Below are 22,445 nucleotides of genomic sequence, written 5' to 3'. Positions count from 1 at the left end.
ACCCTGAGAATCTTGTCGGTCTGCAAGGTGCTACTGGATCTCGCTGTTCTGATATAGAGCACACAGCAATCCTCTAAAAGCCATAATGTGGCTTCTTTTCTCACTAGCGTCACTTGCATCCTTTCCCGAGCTAGTTCAGCCAGCTCTGAAGGAACTGAAAACAGGAAATGGCTTGCCGTGTGCACAGAGGGCTTCCATGCTTCCTCCCTGTGTTGAGTTCAGTGTTTCAGCAAATGCCTCTCTATGACCGATTATGCACGGGGCAGAATGCCCGGGATGGCAGTGACAGGGCTGCGGGGCTAATCCCTGATTATGTCTGACATCGCTGCCATCCCGGCCGCCACCCAGCCCTGGCCTGACTCAGGCCCTCGGATGGCCCATGATAAGGGAACACAGATTCTTCTGTATTCCCTGAGATGCAGTGGGCAACGTCGGGGGCTAGGTCAGGCCAGCGCTGTGCATAATCAGAAGACACCATGCTGCAGGGACACCACATACCCCTATCAGCTCTGCAGAGCTGACCAGGGCGTTCCCCCCACCCTCCACCTTGGTGGGAGAGTGGCATGCTGCTTCCCTGCCATCATGCAGTGGGGGCCCCATGCCCCCTGCTGCCCCCCGCTGTTGCTGTCACCGGGCAGCACACCGGGCTTTCTAGCCCCAGTGTTGTGCCCGCGCTCGCGTGCTACACCGGTGCAGTCTGCATACGCCAGGGGATTCTGTCCCCCGTGCATATGCGGGAAGCTGCGGGGCATGCGGCCCCGACGCAAGGACCCGGCAGCAGCCCAGCATGGCTGCTGCCATGCATAATCAGTCTGTATATGGTAACCATATGACGAAGCATTTATTACTTTGTTATGGTGGCATTACAGAGCAGACAGTGCTAAGATAATCAATCAGTTAATTGTCTGTACGGCAGTTTGAGCGTAGCACATTCATTGTGCTTATGTTCTTAGGAGAATGAGCTTATGGCTACAGTGTGTGTTGCATATTTAGCCAGAACTTAATGTCCTGAGCTGGTACTGACACAAATATTTATAAAATGCAACTTCAGCTTTACAGATATTGCCACAGTTCAAATACTACCTCCCCCTTCCCAGAAATTCAGCAAAGGAGTCCTTTTTTCCCTGCCACAAGACTGAAGCATACAAAATGCTTGCTTTGCCTTCTTTTTTGCACGTTTTCTTAACCATGTTGGCACGCGTATCCCTAATATGAAAAGATATGCTTCTTGCTTGAAATGAGCTCTGGTGTTCAGTCCTGTGTTTCCTTGTGAGAACTTGTACCTGCATGCTTTTGGGAGCAACATGTTTTCAAAGACTACGAGAAGTGGAACTTGTTTTTCACCTTTTCTGCAACACTTCTTCTGGGACTGACAGAGCAGGGCTGACTCTCTCACAGAAATGAATTTTTTTTCGTAGCATGTGTTTGAGTGGCAGTGTATTTATAACCTTGACAATCCAAGCCTCATCTACATAGACTGACAAAGCCTCATGTATGCCCCTTCTCCTTTCCCAGGTGATAAAAGCACAGACTATGCTAATTTCTACCAAAGTATGTGGGACTGCACCGGGGACGTTCCAGATGAGCTGACATTCAAACGTGGTGACGTTATCTACATTCTCAGCAAGGTACAGTGTGCTACTGGGAATAGATAGGTGGAAGGAGATAGCTGGAAAAAAACACGCAGTCTTGTACCCATCAAGGTTGTGGGAAACTGGCACTTCCTTCGCATTCAGATGGAAGTTCCTTGCACATTAATTATTTTGTCAATGAATGTAATCACATTTTGAAGGGCAATTATGCAACAGGAAATGCTTTTAAAGCCATGTATATATCTACTGGGAATCTTGGCCTCCAGACACCAAGAAACTTCCCTCCAAGACAATGCCCTTATTGCCTGCAAAAGTTTCCCTTGTCAGCTGGGTTGTGATGGGTGTACATGTGGTTGCTTGTTTGTTTGTTTTTACATTTCCTCTTCGTCAGTAGTGTGATTTGGAACTTTCTCAGTGTCTTCCACATCACACCTCAAAAACCATCAGAGCTGATGTGTGTAAGCTTTCAGATTCAATGAATCTTCAAACATGCTTTGTTTGTTTTTTAGTGCCATGAGCTAATTTTCTTTTGTCAGCAAACTGGAAACAAATATTCCTTAGCCACTCCTGTATGCTACCAATTGTATTGCAGTTTCCCATGTGTACATTATTGAAAACATTCCATCTTAAAAAGGAAGCAAGGGTGGGAGTGAACTTACAATAATGTAATCATGGCCTTTCCCCTCATTTTATTGTACTCTGATTAATATAGATTCAGTCTACTGTAGAAGGTCAGAGTTTTCTTCTGTGGAGTATTTTTTTTCCCCAAAGCAGAATTCAACCTGCTTTTACTTAGCCTGATGCACTGTTTTCCCCAGCAAAATGGGATTTCCTGTGAGCACTGAATTTAGGGACATTGGACTATAAATTTCCAAAGAATAATCCTTCTGGTTTCCACTAAACTGTTCAAGGTCTGACTGAGCATTATCAGCCAGACAAAGAGTTTGTTAAGAATACAATCAAGGTAAAATGTAATCATGGGCCCACTAAATTTAAGGATCCAAACAAATATTTCTTAACCCTCTCCATAAATGTTTCAGCTCTATGGTAACTGGATGATTCTTGGATGCTGTTTCAGAAACATGTTTTACACCATCTAGTGGCTGAAAATGAGTGATGCAGGTGTGGTGACACAGTAATGTGCACAGATCCAAAATGGTGTCATAAATTCACCAGCTTGATCTTAGCTATTGCTTATTATTTCTGACCATATATCAGCTGCCTGTTGATATTAATCCTGAGGAAATCACATTCTGCTGATAAAGAATTAAATGTAAGTGTTATATGTTGTAGGACAAAAGCAGTGTGAGTCAAAAGATAAAGTGCTTGAGCATGCACAAAACACTATTTCAACAGAGAGCATTTAAACAACAACAGAGCAAGTTAATAATGAAAGTCAAAATATTTCCTTAGGGCTCTTGACAATAACTTCTTTGTGGGAGTTTTGCTAAAAAATGCCATTGTCTTTTTTCCCATCATGTCTTCATGCCCTTTCTTCTCAATATTAGAAGAGAAGAGGAGGAGCTGGTTTTTATACTCTACTTTTCAGTACCCGAAGAATTTCCATAGTAGCTTATAAGCACCTTTCCTTTCTTTCCCCACAACAGATACCCTGTGAGGTAGATGGAGCTGAGAATTCTAACAGAACTGCTCTGTGAGAACAGTCCTAAGAGACTAGCCCAAGGTCACCCAGCTGACTACATCTGGAGGGGGGGGGGGATCAAACCCAGTTCTCCATAGAAGAGCCCACCACTCTTAACCACTATATCATGCTGCCTGGTACCGGAAATAGTTGCAAACTGACTAAAAAACAGCGGGATTGACAATACATTTAAAAATTGTGTTAACCACAGATACGTTTCTGGATTAGAGGAATATGAGCCAGTTTGGTGTAGTGGTTAGGAGTGCGGACTTCTAATCCGGCATGCCGGGTTTGTTTCTGCGCTCCCCCACATGCAACCAGCTGGGTGACCTTGGGCTCGCCACAGCACTGATAAAGCTGTTCTGACCAAGCAATGATATCAGGGCGCTCTCATCCTCACCCACCTCACAGGGTGTCTGTTGTGGGGAGAGGAAAGGGAAGGAGATTGTAAACCGCTTTGAGCCTCCTTCAGGTAGGGAAAAGCGGCATATAAGAACCAACTCTTCTTCTTCTTCTAATCCTAGGCGTAATACTACAAAACGGTCATCTTGAATATTTTCTTAGTTGGTCAAGTGTTCTCTTGTTTGCTCTATCCAAATTTATGTGAAGGGGGGCACTTTAAGTGGTTCCCCACATCTGAAATATTAGGTGAGGAATAGAAGAAGAGTTGGTTTTTATACCCCACTTTTCACTGCCTGAAGGAGTCCTAAACTGGTTTATAATCATCTTACCTTCTTCTCCCCACAACAACCTGTGACGTAGTTGAGAGAGCCCTGAAAGAACTGCACTTTAAGAACAGCTGTAACAGATCTGTGACTAGCCCAAGGACATCTAGCTGGCTGCGTGTGGAGAAGTGGGGAATCAAACCTGGCTTCTCCAGATTAGTGTCCACCACTCTTAACCATTGCACCAAGCTGCTGAATAGATAATGGGTATCAATGTTAACACTCTTGGCTGACAGTGCAAAACAATTTTTTTTTCATTTTTATAGGAAATTTTCACTACTTCTGACAAAAAGTGATGTATTTAAAATGGGTATATAAACCATAATTCAACCAACGTATTCTTCCAGCATAATTTAATACACTGGAAATTGTTAGTGCGCTAGTATAGTTTTAGAAACAAAACACAACAAACAAGCCATTTGAAATCCAGTTTTGCTTCACTAACTCCAGTGACCTGGAATATGGAGGTTGAGCAGTGCATGTATTTTAAACATATTTATATGATTTCATGAAGTAGTTTGTCATAAGATGATTTTAGATTGTCAAATTGCTTAATTTCATGTGCCAGATGGAAATGATTACGGCATCATGTTGAGTATATTAGCAGACTTCTTCATTCTTCTTGCTGCCTATTATCTTACAAGAGAAATCTGGATTCAGGCACTTCCCTTGTGAACAGACATTCTTCCAGCCAGACTTTGAGGCCAGTATTTTGAGACCAATAAATTACAATGGTTGGAGGGTTATGTGGCATACCTCAGAGAGGATGGTTGAAGACTGCCAATTTCCAGTTTCCAGTATTTGCCAGTGCAAAGTAAAGCAAATGTTTGTAAATGAGAGATATGCATACATTTTTGCTCAGCCAATAAGAGGGAGAGCCCTCTAAGGCCTGGCCTCCGTGTGCTGTGGGAATTCTGAGGGGAAATCCCTCCGTTTGGGGGTGACTAGAAGATTCCTTGCCAAAGATTTTAAAGTTGGACCTGTTTTAGCAGGACAAAACAGCTGGGGGGGGGGGAGAAGACCAACTCTAGTGTTGGTCTTTGAGAGCCATTATGTGATAACATTTAAAGAACAGTAACCTCTAACCTGGATACCCGGGTTTGATTCTTCACAGGCAGCTGTCTGGGTGATCTTGGGACAGTCCCAGTTCTCTCAGATCTCTCTCAACCACACCTCCCTCACAGGGAGCCTGTAATGGGGTGAGGAAGGATATGTTTCTTCTCCACAACAACCCTGTCCAACTTCCACAGGAGCCCTTTTGGCCTGGGGAGCTGATCTTTATAGTCTGGAGATGAGCAGTAATTCCAGGAGATCTCCAGGTCCCACCTGGAGGTTGGCTATCCCTGGTCTGAACATAGTTCTTGAAGTTTGGAAGTTTGCCAGCTTCAAAGTGAGGCACTAAACCCACCCCAAACCATATCCACAAAGAATCAGGGCTATCTGCAGGCATATCTGTAACTTCTGTTACAGTTAGTGAGTTCGTTCTGAGATAAAAGAGAAGAGTATTTGTAATGTAGGACAGGAAGGCCTGGAGGATCATTGTCCATAGGGTTGCGATGAGTGAGGCATGACTTTGCAACTAACAACATTTGTAATGTGCCGAATCTAAATTTTGGCTTGTACTAATTGAAAAATGAGGCTAGATTGTGAGGAACAGGTTGAAATGAGCAAACTGACTTTCTAGGACTGGTTTCTTTGAGATGGAAATTCGTTATTGGAGAGTGTCCTAATTTGCCCTGCATTTGTGAAGCCTATAAGGGAGAGAAGACCAGACTGGAAGCCCTTGTCCTAGTATGTACTCTTTATATATGCACTGAGGCTTTGAGTTGGCAGTCTCCAGCATGCATTCTCATGGGTTACAATTCTGGGAGTTATAACAAACCAGAGGGCATTTGACCTGCTTTGAGAAGCATAAAAACTTTGAGTTATTGCAAAGGGAATGTTGTCTTAACTCCTTAACTGAATGAGGATGCAATTCTGCCACTCTCATGCAGATCAGCTTGTGTCAACTAGGACTTTGCACTGATTTTACTTCTTGTTGCATGATTGTGATGTTTCGGTAATGTTGCATCTCACATTTGGCTGTTCAGTTGCCTTAAAAAAACACCTAAATCCCCTCAGTGGTTATTTGCTGATGTATTTAATATGCCAAGAATGGCATAGGAGGGCTATATATACCACTGTAAATGATAAAATGGTTTTACAGTGGTGATGGTGGTGGGAATGGGAAATGCATCAGTAAAAAATCTGGCATGTTGTTACTACTTTAAGTAAATGCAACCTAATTTTAGAGAGAACTGGCTTTTTATACCCTGCTTTTCACTACCCAGAGGAGTCCTAAAGCAGCTTGCAAACACTTTCCCCTTCCTCTTCCCACAACTGATACCCTGTGAGGTAGGTGGGGCTGAGAGAGCTCTAACAAAACTCTCTGGAAGAACAGCCCTAAGAGAACTCTTCCTGATTCATATGGTTTCAAGACAACACCTGAGTTTGCCTACAAGGGCAGACGTTATTAGCACAAGACATTACACCTTGGTCGGTCATCATCGCCATGGATAGGTATGAAGGTAATGAAGACATTAAAGACAGCACTCACACAGAAAGAGCACATGCCTACCCTTACCCCATCAACTTTTAGTAATAACTCTACAGATGTACAGGTGTTTAATAAGAGCAATCTCAGAAAAGGTCTGCTGTTTATCCAGCCCCCCCAGGAAATGATAACTACAGATGCAAGTCAGAGAGGATGGGGAGCTCATTGTCTCAACCAAGTGACTCAGGGACAATGGTGAGATTCGGTAAGGAAAGCCAGCATCCATCTGCTTGAGTTACGGGCAACCAGACTGGCATTGTTAGCATTCGAAGACTTAACAGGAAGTGTTTCTGATAAGGACAGACAACACGACGGCAAAAGTGCATCCGAATCGCCAGGCTCTTTCTCTGCACAAGGAAGCGGTTCTAATACTTCAATGGCCAGTGCGTCAAATCCTGGGATTAAAGGCCCGGCATGTATAAAGAACATCAAACATGACAGTGGACTGGCTAAGTCGAAGGGACAGTGGAAATTCAACCAGCAGATTTTCCAGCACATATCAAAGTGCTTTGGAATCACAGTGATGGGCTTGTTGGACACAGCAGAGGATTGTCAGGTGGACAGGTTTATGTCCAGATACAAGGACGTGGAGGCGATGGATACATTGACTCAAGTGTGACCTCAGGGCCTTCTGTATGCCCTCCCCCAAGACCAAGGTTGAGCAAGGGTGCTCATCAGTGCCAGGGAGATGTCACTGCTCAGCAGTGTCAGGTATTACTGCACTTTCTATCAGGTCAGCAGCTTCATCTGCAGCCCTTCAGACAAGAGTATCTCTTGAAGAGATACGCAGAATGACCACATGGTCTTCTCACTTAACATTTGTTAAGCATTACAAAATTGATGCCCAGGCATCAGAAAGGATGCTGTTTGGCAGGAGTGTCTTGAATCAGGTATAAACAGGCAGCTGTAACACTGAATAAAAATCATCAGTATATAAAACCCACCTGAGGTTAAGCTGTTATACATAACCATTCCTGGAGGACGTCCTCCACTGAAAGAGAACAGACAATTGGCTTACTTGAAGAATCCTTCTCTTCAGTGGGGTGAAGTCTTCCCACCACTGTTATAGTTTGTATATTTGAATGTTACATTGCAGAGTTGTATGAAGGAACAAAAGTTCTACTCTTGTTGTGAACTTATCTTAAACAAGATTTACACCTGACTATGTTTATTGTCTATGAGCCTCTTGTGGCGCAGAGTGGTAAGGCAGCGATATGCTGTCTGGAGCTGTCTGCCCATGAGGTTGGGAGTTCGATCCCAGCAGCCGGCTCAAGGTTGACTCAGCCTTCCATCCTTCCGAGGTCGGTAAAATGAGTACCCAGCTTGCTTGGGAGTAAACGGTAATGACTGGGGAAGGCACTGGCAAACCACCCCGTATTGAGTCTGCCATGAAAACGCTAGAGGGCGTCACCCCAAGGGTCAGACATGACTCGGTGCTTGCACAGGGGATACCTTTACCTTTACCTTTACCTATGTTTATTGTGGAGCTTTCTGGTTAATTGTATGCCTGGAGAGGGTCAGCCCATTACAGTCCAGTAAAGGCATACTAATGTGCATAGCCCTACCTTGAGCAAGTGGAGGCATGACGTAACTTTTCCTGGTTAGAATCATAAAGATGTAAGGGACCTCCAGGGTCATCTAGTCCAACCCCCTGCACAATGCAGGAACTCAGCAACTATCTGCCTACCCACAGTGACCCCAATTTCATGCCCAAGTAATCCCTCCACCAAAAATCTCCAGAATCCAGCCTGGCCTGCAGGAAATTCACCTACCATCCTAGTGGTGATTAGTAATTCCCTGGGTATTCAAGGAAGGGCCACAAGAGACAAACACAGGCACATCCCTTCCTCACTCACAATCTGCCTAAGCTCATAAAATCAGCATTTCGGTCAGATGACTATCTAGCCTCTGCTTAAAAACTTCCAGAGAAGGAGAATCACCACCTCCCTTCATCCAAAACCAAATAATTTATAAATATGTTGAACAACACAGATCCCTGAGGCACTCCACTTGTCATTCCTCTGCAAGAAGATGACAAATTATTTACAAGAATCCTTTGGGTGCAATCTGTCAACCAGTTCTCGATCCACCTAACAGTTATAGGATCCATACCGCATTTTACCGAGAAAAGAAAAGGATTTTTCAGGAAAGCCAATTATCCATTCCCACCTCTTCCAGTTGCCCTCCAAAAAGTGTTCCATGAGTTCTTTCCAAGAACTGTTCACCCTCCTTTATAGAATAAAGTGTGAAGAGGTGTTCTTCTAGCTTCTGTACCTTCTCCAGCAGTGCTACTAACTTGCACTTGGTGGGTGTGTATTTAAAGTTACCCTGAGGCAAAAATACAAACATGCCACAGACAGTTCATGTCACAGCCTCAGGTCCATCGTCAGCTACGCCACTTCGATCCATTGCAGGAAGAGCCACACCCCTCCTGCTAACTCTGGACCACTTCCAGCATCCCCTGGCTTGAACCACAAGCCAAGAGCCCTTTAGCTCTCGCCCTTTAGGTGATACCTCCTTAACATTTGTAACCGTTTGAAATGCTGTTTGAATTGGACTGAAACTGTTGGCAAAGGTTGCAATCCTGCAAATAGTTAAGGAGCTTTAAATGGTTTGAGGTTCATATTGTGGGACCAATCCTGTGCCACAGTAAGGCCAGTGGAGTGGACTCTTATACAGTCAGGAATCTGCACAAAGAAATATCCTGCCAGGTTAGTGAGGTATTTTAGGAAGAAGAAACAAATATGTCTAGCTAATTTAGGTGCCTGTCACAGATGCCTTTACAAATGCCACTCTTGGCTGTTCCCTGGTTTTACTTGCCCTCCCCCTAAAATTGGAAAGTATTTTTCTTCTTTCCCTCCACTTTCTCCCTAACACAAACACGTTTACCTTTAAGCAATTCATTATGCGCTGCTTTAATTTCTTTGGAGTGTTATTTTCATACAATAAAGCATTACTGTCCTCCTGGATCTTGATAGCACTTCTACAGAAGGAGAAAGAAGCTTTGTGTTGGTAATTACCTAACATTGTCGGGAGCTGACTGCAGGCCTCTTCTTAGTGATAACAGAATAACCACATAATGTAGCTTTATAGCGCATGATTAATAGAAAATAATTACACATCCTACAAAGGAATGCAATATTTCTTATAAATTGACTGGAATGGTTTCCTGCAGATTAAAGGACTCTTCATTATTTTATCAGTCTCTCTGAAGTGGAGTCAATTGCCGGAGCCAAAGCTGATGGGAAGAATACACAGCGGGCCTGAATACACAACCAGATTGTAGGTTTAGTCATGCCCCAAATAAGGTATAAATGATCTGCTTACATATGAGGCTTCCACAGTGTTAGTTTTCTGCTTACCCTTTCAGATTTTGGCCCAAACACCATTTGATTGGTGCTGTCCATTCATTTGTTTCAAAAGAGAAAAGCCCAAAAATTATCTTTAAATTCCAGATCCCCAGTGAAAATTCTGATACAGGTATTTTAGCATTCTTTTGAGTGACCTGATACATTTCAGATGGTTTTCCCAAACCACAAGTATAGCAACATATGTATTTCAATAAATATTTAGTGTGATAATGAATAGATCCCAAGGAACTAGAATCTATCAAGCGCTCTGATGAATATGTTTCCCATAAAGGTGAATGTTTAGAATTTTTTCCTCTTCTGCACGTGCTTTTTAGTGCAGTTACTGGCATATGACTCTCAAGGTAGCCTGAATCCATTTGCCTGTTATTGTCATCGTAACGAGGCAACAGAACAGCAGCATCAAATTGGATTTGGGGTGTGCATACTAAGTGACAAGCATTTTAAGAAAGTGCTGTAAATACATTAACCAGTTAAAAAGATATATTTTTTTTGCAACGACGATTGCAGCCTTAAGGTTAAAGCATTGCATTTCCACTAAGGCAGGACTGTGTTTCCATTTGTACTTCAGATGCCCTAATCAGGATTCATGTTGCTCTTGAGGCTCATTCCATGAATTGTAATGATAAAGTAAAAGCATCTGTGTTGCGGGTTTCTCCATCTTTTCTAGTCTGATGTCTGCAGCATGTCCATAAATTAACTTACTAGACTGTTACATCACCGGCAGCTTCATCTTTAACATTTAGCTTCGCACTAGAGCACTGAATAGTATATTCCTACCCAGCAAGCAGTGGAAAGTTTTCAAAAAGCAACATGTTTTAGTTTTAATTTATCAAAGGCTTCCGAAATTGGCTTTACAAAATGCACGTTGTTTCCCAAGTTCCTGAAAACCAACTACATTGTAACTGAGCACCGAACTTTCATTCTCTGCCGTTTGTCATAAAAAGCCTAAACAATCTCTTAACAAAAGCCCTCCCACCAACCTCATGTTGTTTCCTTCTGTCCCATCTATGGAAATTTTCTCTCAACAACATACCCCAAATGGTGGGTTTCCCTCGCCTTGCCCAGGAAAGCTTTCTTGGCTAGATTCCTCAAGCACAGGTGAGGGCTGGCATCATGAGTGATGACTTGGTCTTTAAGTCTTCCAAGACATGGATTTGTGTATTTAAGTTGGCGAATGTGGAATAAAACATGTGTTTATTAAACAAACACGCACAGCTGGAACATCTGAACCCCTAGGGAGACAACAAGCTCCTCTTGCCTGGGTTTTGGCCCCAGAACAAGCACTCCCAATGCTGCAGCCGGAGTAATTCTCATCCTGGCAGAGCAACCCAATTGCAGCGTGCTCAGATGAACCGGCATCCTTCACTGCAATGGGGAAAGGGGGAATAGTACTTCTTTGTTGGAGCGCCTTTCATTCCCCTGAAGGCTTACAATCTGGAAAGCAGAGCCTGGGCATGCTTCGTGTTGTGGATTCTTAGCTAATGAGGATATTCAATACATCATGTGATTTATTTTATTTTATTTTTTTGCCTGTCTTACGCTTTTAATATTGTAAGCACCACAGAAGAATTCGGTCATCTTCGTGGTTGTCTCTTTCTGTAAGAGTTCTATGTATCACAAGAAATTCTGTAGGGAGAAGTGATAGTTCAGTTAGAAGCTCAGAAATTGGCCATCTCAAACCTCTAACATTTCAAGGCCACACTGGACATCAGGTGAAGTCCTTCACAAAGGAATGATGCAACGTGCTATAAGGCAGTAGACATCTTCTGGGTTGTGTGAACAGCGTTGTCTGGGTTAATGGAGCATTGCAGCCAGCGTAGATGTGTGGGCCAAAGGCTAGAGCTGAGTAGGGGTAGGCATTTAGTATATTTGAGTGAAAAAATAAACAGAAAATACTTATTGAATCCAAATGGCATATCAGTTTGGGAATATCAGGAAATAACAATATTTATCTGAACCTGAAAAATACAACTTTTTAATTTTTTTTGCACACCCAAAAACTCAGTAAGCTGTATGTGGGGAAAAGAAATATTGCATTAGAATAAAGGAAGAAATTGCACAGTATTGCTTCTGGAAAATACTATTTTCTTAAACTATGTTATTTATTTTGCTTCAGATTTCTTGCTAAGCCTAAACAGATTTCAGACCAAAATACATTGGTATAGTGGTTAGGAGCGCATACTTCTAATCTGACAAGCCAGGTTTGATTCCCCACTCTTCCTCCATGTGCAGCCAGGTGAGTGACCTTAGGCTTGTCACAGCACTGATAAAGCTGTTCTGACTGAGCAGTAATATCAGGGCTCGCTCAGCCTCACCCACCTCACAGGGTGTCTGTTGTGGGGAGAGGAAAGGGAAGGCAACTGTAAGCCGCTTTGGGACTCCTTCGGGTAGAAAAAAGCAGCATATAAGAACCAACTCTTCTTCTTCAACTTCCAAGCAGATGAAAACTGTGATATAATTTTTGGCATAATGCAGCAGTGAATTTTGAGCAGGAATATTTTGAGAAGATTGGGTAGAAAGCATTATTTTAGTATCAGAACTTAAATGTTTCATTCACTAATCCAGGTGCTTTACGGTTTATAGCTATATTGCTGAATGGATCCCTGCTGATCTCCATACCTCATTATAAAGTATTAGTTTTCAAATAGCAGCTGTTCATATGGTTTTGTCTGAAAGAATATTATGGGAGAAGAGCGGAAATGTGTTGTAGAGAATATGAAATACTATGAAGAAGAAAAGTAAATGATTCAAAAACTATTGGCTTAGTAATTCACCCAGTAAGTAGCAAGAAATGTGCTAAGTTGCAAAAGAAGCTTTAAAATGGAGCATTAATCCATGTATACTACATAGATTCCTAAACACAAATATAGAAACAGAAGTTTTATTGAAATGTCTGACACCTATGTGGATAACAAAATCTGCAGACCCCCCCCCACCCCATTTCTAACTTTTAATCGATCAAGAACCCCAGGTCATCTTGCTCAGGGTCTTCAGCTGGGTCCATTGGCTGGAACAGTGGGGCTAGGTGTAATTGGGTTTAGATTTTAATTAAGCTGCCATCTGTTGTTGTTGTTATATATATTGTTATATGGGGTTTTATGGGGATTTTATATTATAATTTTAAATGTTGTGGTAAAACGCCACTAGACGACCAATCGTGAGTGGCAATATATAAATAAAAATAAATAAATAAAATAAAAAGTTGCAAAACTCGGCCACTCACTGATCAGCCAGGGGTCTTGACCACACTAGTGTGAATTCCCAGGTATGCAAAGGCTGTAAATTTATCTCTAAGGGGGGGAGGGGCTCAAAACAAGGACTGTGTACATCCTTGGGGGCAGAATCCTGTAGGAGGGAGATTTCCAAATTTTTCCTATGATTCATTGTGGAGACCCCAGACTTGTTTCTTGCTAACACTCTTTATACTGTTGCTATGTTCATTTTTGTTTTGTTTGCTTGTTTGACCTTACATTGCACAGCTACATGTTAATATTTCTTTTCCGTTCTTTTTGCTCATTGGGCAAACTGCAGCCTGTTGTAGGAAACTATTGGTAGTTAGTAATCCCCCCCCCCCCGGCAGAGTAACAGATAGCTAATCTTTTCAAAATGTAATTTGCTTCTTCAACTAACTACATTTCAGGTGCTTAAGAAACACATAAACACTCAATTCCTTAATGTTTTAATTTTCCATTCATGTAACTGTATGTAAGAAGGAAACTTGAGTTGTATGCAAAACTCTGTTGCATTTACATCAGACTAAAGGTTAATATTGCATATTGTTTTCAATTAGGAGTACAATAGATTTGGCTGGTGGGTAGGAGAAATGAAAGGAACCATTGGCTTGGTGCCTAAAGCCTACATAATGGAGATGTATGATATTTGAGAGGCCCGGGTAAGTACATTTTAATTCAATCTTCTGTAATGGCTTATATGTTCTCTTGTTCAGTTTCATACAGATTTCTTTTCCTGGAACCTTAGCAGAAGTCTCGTTAACAAAGACTGCAGCCAAAAAAAATTAAGAACAGACAAATCTTTAGTCTTATATAAAATAAATTAATTAGTGATGCTTTTATACTTGCAAACCACTATGTGTCAATCTCAAAATTCTTCGGGTGCATATAGATGTAACATTTAATTTTTAGGTACAGATTTCTTTCCCCGAGTCCCTGTGATCATTATAATGTAAGCCACCAAGTACGGGGAACTGTGCATTGAAAGCAGCTAACAAACAATCACAGCAAAAACACAACAGTACGTTGAGTTTAAAATGTAGCCGATAGTATTTTATTCATTTACACGTTCATCTTGGAATGGGGCGGGGCTTGCAAATTTCTCCAGGGATGAGGCAGGGAAACGAAAGTGGGTTTGCAATGTCCTGGTGACAGCTAATGAAGCCTCGTGCCTTGCAGGTTTCTATTTCAAAGTCACCAAACTGTTTTTGGGAGCTCTGGAGACATGATCAGTCACTTGAACAAATGCTATGACTGTGTGTTTCCACAGCAGCCCTACCAATCAAAAATGTTACGTTTGAATGCACTCTGAATCTATTGTTTTGTGCAGTCTGGGCACGATCCAGTAAAAGTTTAGCACTTTGATGATAGAGATTTAATCAGTGCTTAATCTTCCTATGGAAATCTATAGGTGCTACAAAAGTAGCATTGCATGCTTGACTTCCTGACTTCCAGACCATTCAGATCAATGAGGAAGTGCTTATGCTACTTACAAGGACCTGTTTAGGTAATTAGGAGTGAAAAATTCAGCCTGAATGCTTCTACTTGCACGTTACCCCTGGGTAGATCAGATCAGGAAGTAGCTCTTGATCATTCAATTTAATCATGAGTTTCACCTCATGATCTTGTAAATAAAACGAATCAGATGAAGCAGTGTAAAAAACCATTATCAAACAATTATCACCATTTTGTGATAGGATCCTCGTAGGTAGTTATTAGATGCCATCACTCAGAAGACTGAGGTTTCTTTTATGTAATGTGCAAATGGTCAAAGAAAAAGGACAACATTTCTTCACTAAATCTTTTTATGATTTAAAAAATGAAATCCTTTGTTATCCAATGTTCCCAGTGGATTGTGTTTGTACTTTGAGAAACCCAGTGGGTAGCACTTAATCGGTGTATATAGATTCCGTGGGTTTCGTGCTGCTTTGATGTAAGGTGGTATGACTTGTTTTCTTATATCCCCGTTTTCCCCCCTTCAGACACATTCTGTGAATTAGCCGAAGATTACACAGAGCTTCCAAACTGATGCCAGTGCAAAGTATCTCCAGTGCTAGCTAGCAGGTACATAGGTTTTAGGAAGAGTACAACCCCCAGTATGCTAGACCTCAAGCTTTCTCTGCGTACTATGCAAGTTCAGTCACTTTGATGAAGGAGCCACACAATTGGACATTTATTTATACTTTTATGAACCAGGCGTAGTGCACTGGGAACGTAGCCTGTATGAGTCAAGCAGTAATGAATGGAAGAAAAAGAATGGAAGGTACAAGAATTCTGGAGCATTTTGCATTCATTTCAACATGAGTCATTGGTAAGGCTGCCAATTTTTAAACTGGTCCCTTTTGCTGTCCTGTTTTAATATCAGTTCGATCTACAAGCAATTAATAGGGAGGTGTTATTTAATTTCATGCCATGAATGGCTTCAAATGCTTATTGCCACTCATAAAATATCTATTAAAGGGGCAGGACATTTCCCCCTGTCCATTTGGCAACCTTTGTTATTCGATGCTCCCAGTGGATGGTGTTTGTACTTTGAGAAACCCAGTGGATTGCACTTCTACTTTCTACATATGATACGCAGCAACAAATATTTCTTTGTTAATTTTTTCACTGTACCTGTGTGATGGCACTCTTTGTATTCTAAGTGGATTCTGGAAAATGATTTTTAAAGAAATAAGTGAAATGGTTGTAGAAGGTCATTTTTAATAAGACAGTTGTTTGTAATGTAATTGGAGAAGAACTGTTTGCCATTTACAATTTTTATAACAGAGATATTGGTGTTTATGTTATGTCCATTTTACAGAATCCGATCTTCCATAATATATATATGTCCTAGAAAAACAATATTGTACTACATCTGTCCTCAGGTGGTAAGATCAGATCAGCTGGCTAATAATGATATTATTTATACATTGATTGCTGTTTCAAATGTGTTTAATAAGAAAAGGAATGTATTCCTAAATCTTAAGTGGTCCACTAAACAAGGTAAATAAACTTTTCGTATAGTTGAATTGGTAGGTAATAACAGGTAAAATCGTGAACTGTAGTGCTTTAAAAAATGCGTTTGTCAAAGGATGGGAGAGACAACTTTACAGAAAGTATGATCAGCTTCCTAAGTACAAAGTGTAGATAATTTTTGGAACAGAGATTCACAAAAATACATTTAATTATATTCTTTTCTGCTGGTCATACAGCTGGTAAAGAATATTCCGTTTTATAAAAAATTGGAAATGTTACAAATACCAGCTTAAATGTACCTTTAAAAAAAGCTTTCCCTCTGAAAAAAGAAGCATTATCAATATTTGATCAGTGGCAAGACAACAAATTCATAAATATATGTAACAATTTTGAGATGACTGGTAAGGTGAAAACCTGATTTTGGGAGGTGATAAGCCATAAAATGTTGATTTCATGAATATCTATTTTTTAAGAAACTGTATACCACACAAAGCTGAACTGAAAGTTCTCCTATTTTATTTTTTCCAGTCCAAAACAAATGCTGTCAGGAACAGGGGACAAAATGACTCTCCAGTATTCACTTTTCCTGTTTCTGACAAGGGCTGCTTCTTTGCCACTTTGACACAGTCTTTCTAGGCCTAATCATATGGCCGATCCTCAGGCAACTGGGGATCCTTTAGTGAAAGGATAATGCCACAATACTGTGTACAATAATATCAGAGTCCAGTAGCACCTTTAAGACCAACAAAGATTTATTCAAGGCGTGAGTTTCCGAGTGAGCACAGTCTGGCGAAGAGTGCTTGCACTCGAAAGCTCACACCTTGAATAAATCTTTGTTGGTCTTAAAGGTGCTACTGGACTCTGATTTTATTGTGCTACTTCAGATCAACATGGCTACTCATTTGAATCAATACTGTGTAGTCACTGAAGCCAACTGAGAGTGAGGACGGTGCTTTTTGTGAAGAACCCCCAAGGCCTGTATTGAGACATAGAAGTTGCTGACTTGTGGGGGGGGGGGGCATCCCTGTATCAGTTTATCATAACCTGTATTCTCCTTCAAATTAATTCTTTGGAAGCTCTTATGTTTCTGGACATGTCTGATTCCTCATTGTTGTGCAAGCCCGGGATGGCTCAGGAACCCAGCAGGTTTGTCTCGTTTAACTGTTAATTTTGACTTTTGTAACAAATGGCCAACTGAAATGATCCTGAAGCACTTTTAAAGCTATTTCTTACATATTAGGATGCTTAAAAGCCTCTTGTGGCGCAGAGTGGTAAGGCAGCAGACATGTAGTCTGAAAGCTCTGCCCATGAGGCTGGGAGTTCAATCCCAGCAGCCGGCTCAAGGTTGACTCAGCCTTCCATCCTTCCGAGGTTGGTAAAATGAGTACCCAGCTTGCTGGGGGGTAAATGGTAATGACTGGGGAAGGCACTGGCAAACAACCCATTATTGAGTCTGCCATGAAAACGCTGGAGGGCGTCACCCCAAGGGTCAGATATGACCCAGTGCTTGCACAGGGGATACCTTTACCTTTAGGATGCTTAAGACTGATCCTGCATTGAGTAGGGGGGTTGGACTAGATGGCTTGTATGGTCCCTTCCAATTCTAGGATTCTATATTTCCGGCAAGAGCAGCAAAAGACCAGTAGTATCAAAGTTATTCAATGTTGCAGACATCATAGGAGTATGGACTGCCTCCAATTCTGCAGTTTTGGAAACTGTTGCCAATTAGATTGCGGTTAACCAGGACTATTCTCAATTAATACAGTCATGTGAAATAGTCATATGCTAAAACAAAGATTTTGAAACAGCTTTTAAAAGATAGTTGTGCTTTGCTTTCTACAGTTGCCACCCAGCAAGTGTATACCGAGACTCAGTTTGGCATGTGGGTTGCCAGTTAGTAAAATAATTCTGACTACTTCAGATAGTAGCATGACAGAAGAACACACATACACACACAAGAATCTTTATCACACACACACACACACACACAAAGTGGAGAGCATTTGTAGGTTCCCATTCCACCCCACACACCCCTTGCTGGTCCCTGTTTCCTCTTGTTGCCCCTTCTCCCAGGACGGGGAACCGTCTGCCTCCTTCCATCCTTCTCTCTTCACTCTGTCACCACAACACAGCTTCCTGCTGCCTCTCCCACCTGTGTAAGAACTGCAGAGAAGCATCAGCACTAGAGAGAGAAAGAGAGAATGTTTTTATTCACTTGGTTGTGTTGCTAGGCCATAATGCCGACCATAATCTTGCTAAATATCAGTCAGCTTTTTTTTTTGGACTGACATATGTACAGGAATACTCATTGCTTCTCTGTTCTGCTTTTTAAAGCCCCCCTTCTTTGATACCAATGTACAGATTTGTTGATCCATACTTCATTGTAAACTTTTGTGCATACACCTGCACAAACAGACATACATGACTTTCATTGAGAAAAGGACTCTATATCTGCATATGAATATCCCCCCGAGAAAAATTTGTTACAGAAGAGAGTATGCTATACACGAGGTTTCTTTTGCCATCATGGGATAAATGTGCAGTTTGTGATGGTTGCAATTTTAGAGCAATGTGCATTTTGCCGGATTGGATTTGCAATACAGTTTGACCTATTTCAGTTGCTACTTCCAATAGTTGTGGCTGTGTTGAGTTTTTAAAAAAGAAAGGAAATAGACCCGGAGTCCTTGATAGACTTTTATTCCAAGAGGGAACTTCTGCAAAGGATAACAACCCTTTGCAAGTTTGAGTTGAATTTCTGAGACGCAATTTTTGTTTTCTATCAAACACAGAACTTGCATCACTGCTGGCTAGCGCCTGGGTCAGTTTATATAGGAAGAGGGAAATAAGCATTTTGTGTTACACAGGATTGCCAGTAGATGGCAGTAGACTTTCACAGCATGTTGGACTCGAGAAACCCAACCCCCACCAATGTTTGTCATGCTCAAAATGAATCTTTTGCAACTTAAAATATTTGAAGCACCCCCTTCCCCTTTTCATGTAAATCCAGGAGAGGGAGTCCTTAGCCAACTGATGAATGACAGAGCCTTTAAACCATTTTTCCCATTGGAAGGCTGATATAGACAGCAGCAGTTTTATTATATTCATAACCTTTTTCTCACGTACTGCAAACTGATATGTTAGCAAACACACACACTCTAAAAATGAAGATATTACGAAGGCAATATATTCCCACCTTTTCACCAGACATGCCTTGGACTAAACCAGCAAAATAAAGGAGATGAAATGTTTGCATTGATATCTTTATGATAAATACCATAACTTTTTCTGGGGGGGGGGGGCGGGGAGAAGAGAATTTCCCATTAATGTGACTCTACCAGAACAGAACGTTACAAAATATGCTAATTGCTTTGTTCTTGTTGTTTACTTATATTTCCTTTGTGTTCCTCTGAATACTAAGAGAGCTATTTTGTAAGTCATATTTTATGCAACATTTTGCTTGATTATTTGTTCAGCACTGGATTTGTACTAGACCGCCATTAGATCTTACAATAATGTTCCACGCTGCAAATTTTTAAGGTTCAAATAAAGTTTAATTGTTTGCAAACTGTTATGATGCTAATAATTCAACAGCCTGCTGTGTTACTAATGAAATTACTTTGTTATGATTAATTTGGAAAATAGTGTGTTGATTGTAGTAATTAAACACAACAAGGTGAAGTAAATGATTCTAATGCCATCTGGCCTCCAAACTGAATGAAGCAATGAAATGGAGCTGTCATCTGAATTTATTCGGAGAAGTAAGGGCAATACAAATGCCTTCCATGACAGTGGCACCAAGATGTATCCCTACCACCTTGGACCATTTATTTCATGTACATCTGCATATAAGTAATTCACTGGCTTATGTATGCGGCTTCATGCTCCAAAACGGCTGTCATCCAAGGCTTCCTTTGTGTCTAATGGCATCCACATCTCCCATACCAGGAATGATGATCTCACCACTGTATTATAAAGCACGACAAAATGTATGTGCGAATGATTTTTTTTTAGTTGTTACTTCAAGGAATAGTGAAAAGGCAAATGCCCTGTTGCCTGGACTCAGCCCCTCCTGCAGCCTCCTCTAGCCACTCCCCCAATAAAAGATGATCACTATGAAGGAGGAGTATTTGTGGTGCTTGGGTGAAAGGAAAGGCTGGCTCAAAAGGTCTCTTGGAACATCAGGGCGAGCGAGGAGAATTTGCACTCAGAACAATGCACATACGTTGCTATGGAGGAGTACTTGAGTAGGGTTGAGCACTCCGGTGTGCTTCGGCCACTTTGGCGAGCACCAACACCAGAGGCAGCCAGTGCTGGCCGCCTCTGACGTCAGTGCTGGCCAAAGCGCGTCAGAGTGCTCAGCCCTACTTGAGAGGTATATACCCCATTGAACACGGTGGGTTTCCTCAGTAGACATGAATAGGATCAGGTTGTTACTGAGACAGACTTGTACAGAAATTGAACAAGACATATAGTGGTTTTAGTTCACTGCAATAGACTTGTAAAATACAGAACAGCCTTAAGGTCCATAGGACTCTTTGGTTCACACCCACATGCACACAAGCTCTTCGTTTAAGCTCTTTGTTTTTCATTCTCATTTATCAAGGCAGGATTGGGATGGAAGCTGCCTTCAGAGCTTTGAAATTTCATGTGGGCGAGATCTGAGCATAGAACCCTCTGGTTCAGTTCTGGTCATGAACTTGGTTGCCTTAAGCATGCCTCTACTTCAACCCTCTCAGCCTCAGTGACTGTAATACAACGGGTTTATTATAAAGATCATTGGGATAATGTATGTGAAGTGCATCAAGAGTTGAGCTGTATTCTGTATAAGTGGGTTTTCATATTGTGACAAGGCAATAAAATGCTCCTGTTTCCTACAGTTTCAATGGCTTCTCTGTTGAACTGATTTCCTTATTTTCCAAGCTGGCAAAAAACATCAGAACATAAGAGAATCCATGTTGGATATGGCCAATGGCCTATCCAGTCCAACACTCTGTGTCACACAGAGTGTTGGTCCAAGGCTGAAACTCAGTTGCCACCAGGATATCCACCAACTGTAACACAACTCCAGAAGCCCTCCCACTGTTGCCCCCAAACACCAAAAATGCAGAGTACCACATCCCCAGACTTAGGATATCTATACCATATGGCTAACACCTAATGATGGACCTCTTCTCCATATGCTTACGTACATTAAGATGTAGCAGCAGGCAACTCCATCTCAAAAACAATATGCAGAAGAAGAAGAGTTGGTTCTTATATGTTGCTTTTCTCTACCTAAAGGAGTCTCAAAGCGGCTTACATTCACTTTCCCCTTCCTATCCCCACAACAGACACCCTGTGAAGTAGATGAGGCTGAGAGAGCCCTGATATTACTGCTTGATCAGAACAGCTTTATCAGTGCAGTGATTTGCCTAAGGTCATCCAGCTGGCTGTATGTGAGAGAGCGTGGGATCAAACCCAGCTTGCTAGATTAGAAGTTGGCACTCTTAGCCACTAGACCAAGCTGGCTCAGTTCTATATTGCAGTGGTTCCCAACCTTTTTATCACCAGGGACCGGTCAATGCTTGACAATTTTATTGAGGCCCGGGGGGGGGGTAGTCTTTTGCCAAGGGATGTCACCGCCGCCTGAGCCCCTGCTCCACTTGCTTTCCCGCCGGCGCCCCTGATTTTCCATCACCCGCTGGGGGGCGCTGCCAGCAGCAGCTGCGCAGTGCTACACCAAGGGGAAGCCCCAGCCATGGGAGCTTCTAGAAAGCACCAAAGGTGAGCCAGCGGCAGAGTGGCAGGGCAGCCCCCGAGGCAGCAGCCAAGGAGGACAAGGAGGGGTCGCGGCCCAGTATCGACTGATCCAAGGACTGGCACTAGTCCCCAGATTGGGGATTGGGGACCACTGGAATATTGCATAAATAAACATTTTGTTTATTTTTACATTTTGTAGGACTTCGTATACTTACATACTAAGTCTTACTTTTAAAGAGCCCTTTTCATAATTATGGTTGGCTGCAGCAGTTTGTGTCACATTTTCCAGTTTTCCCAAAGGAGTTAGGAGTTGCATGTGGTGAGGTGCAAGGGGAGAGTCCCACTGTTTTTCATCCTTGATTCCTCAGGTTTACATCAATACATTTTATGTTATTAAGGTAGTGTAGCAAGTTTATGTATAACAATAGTGTATTGCATATACAGTTATCCCCGCAAATTTTCATTAAACAATTTTATGGGAAGAAAAACGCCTGAGGAGAAGTTTCCCCCAACTTTGAAATTCTAGATTTTAAAAAAACTCTAATCTCAGGAAATTGTGGATGAGTGATAAGAACAGTAACAGGGCAAGTTTCCT

General features: G+C 41.8%; 1 protein-coding gene across 1 annotated transcript in view; it reads left to right on the top strand.

The window, feature by feature from the left end:
* Positions 1-19,676, top strand: part of SKAP2 (src kinase associated phosphoprotein 2) — a 122,193-nt gene extending 102,517 nt beyond the window's left edge. The window contains exons 11-13 of the mRNA XM_077304575.1: positions 1,516-1,628; positions 13,714-13,815; positions 15,136-19,676. Coding sequence (XP_077160690.1) covers positions 1,516-1,628; positions 13,714-13,806 — 206 coding nt within the window. The 3' untranslated portion in view covers positions 13,807-13,815; positions 15,136-19,676. The remainder of the gene's footprint in view (positions 1-1,515; positions 1,629-13,713; positions 13,816-15,135) is intronic.
* Positions 19,677-22,445: the final 2,769 nt, after the last annotated feature.

This window comes from Paroedura picta, chromosome 11 (assembly GCF_049243985.1).
Source record: "Paroedura picta isolate Pp20150507F chromosome 11, Ppicta_v3.0, whole genome shotgun sequence".
In the NCBI taxonomy this organism is placed as follows: Eukaryota; Metazoa; Chordata; class Lepidosauria; order Squamata; family Gekkonidae; genus Paroedura; species Paroedura picta.
Note: the sequence above shows the minus strand (reverse complement) of the source record. Positions and strands in the feature narration are given on the sequence as shown.